Source organism: Morone saxatilis, unplaced genomic scaffold (assembly GCF_004916995.1).
Source record: "Morone saxatilis isolate NCDOM2014 unplaced genomic scaffold, NCSU_SB_2.0 Contig16, whole genome shotgun sequence".
In the NCBI taxonomy this organism is placed as follows: domain Eukaryota; kingdom Metazoa; phylum Chordata; class Actinopteri; family Moronidae; genus Morone; species Morone saxatilis.
Window position 1 is genome coordinate 17,726,014 of NW_023339718.1, and position 2,176 is coordinate 17,728,189.

The window sequence follows — 2,176 nt, forward strand, 5'->3', positions numbered from 1 at the left end:
TAATAAGACTCTATTAGTCAAGTAGGAGTTAACCAATTTAAGGCTGTACCAGAAATGCCAACCAGTTCTGTAATCTGTCCGTAAAATGGCATGATCGATGGTATCAAAGGCTGCAGTCCAGATCAAGAAGAATAAGAATGGAGCTTTCATCTTTGTCGGCAGCATGCATAAGAATGTCATTAGACACTCAGTAATGCTGTCTCAGTGCTATGCTTTTGGCGAAAACCAGATTGGAATTTGTCAAAGATATCATGACCTTCTACCAGCTTCAGGAGCTGGTCCTATTTCTCGCTTAAAATCTTTTCAGAAACATATTTTAGGTGGTGCCCTGATAGCTCACCTGCTGCAGCGGCCCAGGGCTCAAATCCGACCAGTGGCTCCCCAGAAAAAGAAATAAAAAAATAAAAAATAAAATTTTTAAAATTTTAGTGTACTGTTTATCATTATATATTATATGAGAAGTGCAACCTGGCAAGTCGCCATTTTTTTCCTGCTACAGACGAGTCAAAACTGCACAGCCAATGACTACAGCTAAACGTGCAGCAGGTTACCAACCTGCAAACGTGAGGCTTCAAAACTATGATGGGTGATGTCATGATTCACAATTCATCAACTGTAATATCTTTGGCGATCCCTTCTGATCATCATCAGGTCAAAATGTTAATTAGCAAAACTAATGACATTACCATCAACCTCAGCTGTACTTTGTGTTTAGTGCTAATTAGCAAATGTTAGCATTTTACCACGCAAAAACTAAAATGGTGAAAAGGGTCGTCATTGTGGGCATGTTAGCATTCTGACATTACCATTTAGCCTAAAGCACTGTCTCTAGTGTGGCTGCAGTCTTGTTATGTTATGAGTGTTTTTAGTAGTGTTTAACATTCTCTTGTTAATCTTTCTGTTCAATCCTCTCACCAAAGAAAATTCCTGACAATTCCTTGTTGTCACTGTTCAAACCTTTCAGACTTCTCATTTGTTGTTTAATCATTCATTTAAAATCAGATAGGTTTTCTTTAAAATTGTGTGTTGGCTAATGTCTGCTGCAGTATCAGCAAAATACAGGCCACATTGACAACTAATCTGTTACACTGTATATTCATAAAATTGGATTACCCCTGAAAGTTGAATAGAGGTGCATTATAAAGGATGTTAAAAATATCACCAGCTGAAACAGCCTGCATGACTCACAGGACTCATTCTCCATAGATCCCCCCATAGGTTCCTGAACTGTACATAGGACTGACATTTAACAAATATTAAACAGGGACCCCAGATGTTACATTGTGTGCTGTGGCATATAATTGGGGTGAGAGTGGCGTATGAGTGGGAGTCAGGGTGGCACTCTTGCTAGAAAAAGGTGAGACAGAGTGAGGGAAAAGAGAAAAAATGTGTGCACGCTTAAATGCCGAGTAAAACCACCTGTAATGTAACAATTTTCCTTTAACATCTCAGCTACAGCAGCTCCGCCCATTCCTTCCATCCAATTATCTTGCAGGTTCAGCCTCAGTATTGAAGTGTTGGTTACCAGGGGAACCACCAGTGCTTTGGTGCCCTACAAACACACAACCAAACCCCCCTCAAAGTGAAATTCTTCTGTTTGTTCACTGCAGTATTTTTTCTTATCTGTATTCCAGTTAAAAGAGTAGATGTACTGATGCAGGTGGGCAGAGAGAAAACGAGAGAGAGAGAGAGATAAAGAAGAAGAGGGCAGGGTAAGGGAGAAGAATAGAGAAAGAGAAAAAGAGGGAGAGTGATGGCGGAATGTCAGTAATGCAATACTGAGTCATAATCAGGCTCATGTGTAGAGCACAGGGCCAACCCAGCTGCCCCCTAATACAGTGTGCATGAGAACTATGAGCCGCACACATTCTCAAAAGAGGAAGACAAAATGTAAACCATGACAATCAGCTCCAATCATTTTTTCACTTCTTCGTGTTTTTTTTTTTTAAAACTTTCTAACAAATCTTTCTTCCATTTAGCAAGTTTTATCTTTACGTGGTGAAATTCAACTCACCTTGGTTTGTTCCTCCCCCCTCTGTTCCCCCTTCCCCCACTTCCTTCTTTTTCTCTCCACTACAGAGGGTGAGGGGTGGAAATGTACAGGGTTACTGGTCTCTGCTGCTTATAGCCACACACACACACACACACACACACACACACACACAAACGCACGCAC

General features: G+C 40.7%; 1 protein-coding gene across 1 annotated transcript in view; it reads right to left on the reverse strand.

Annotated features, from left to right (window-relative positions):
• The window catches only part of lrrc74b (leucine rich repeat containing 74B), a gene marked incomplete in the record, with an annotated part of 13,114 nt that overhangs the window by 6,009 nt on the left and 4,929 nt on the right, over nucleotides 1-2,176 (reverse strand). The window contains 1 exon segment of the mRNA XM_035658013.1: nucleotides 1,420-1,552. Within this exon segment, the coding sequence (XP_035513906.1) occupies nucleotides 1,420-1,552 (133 nt within the window).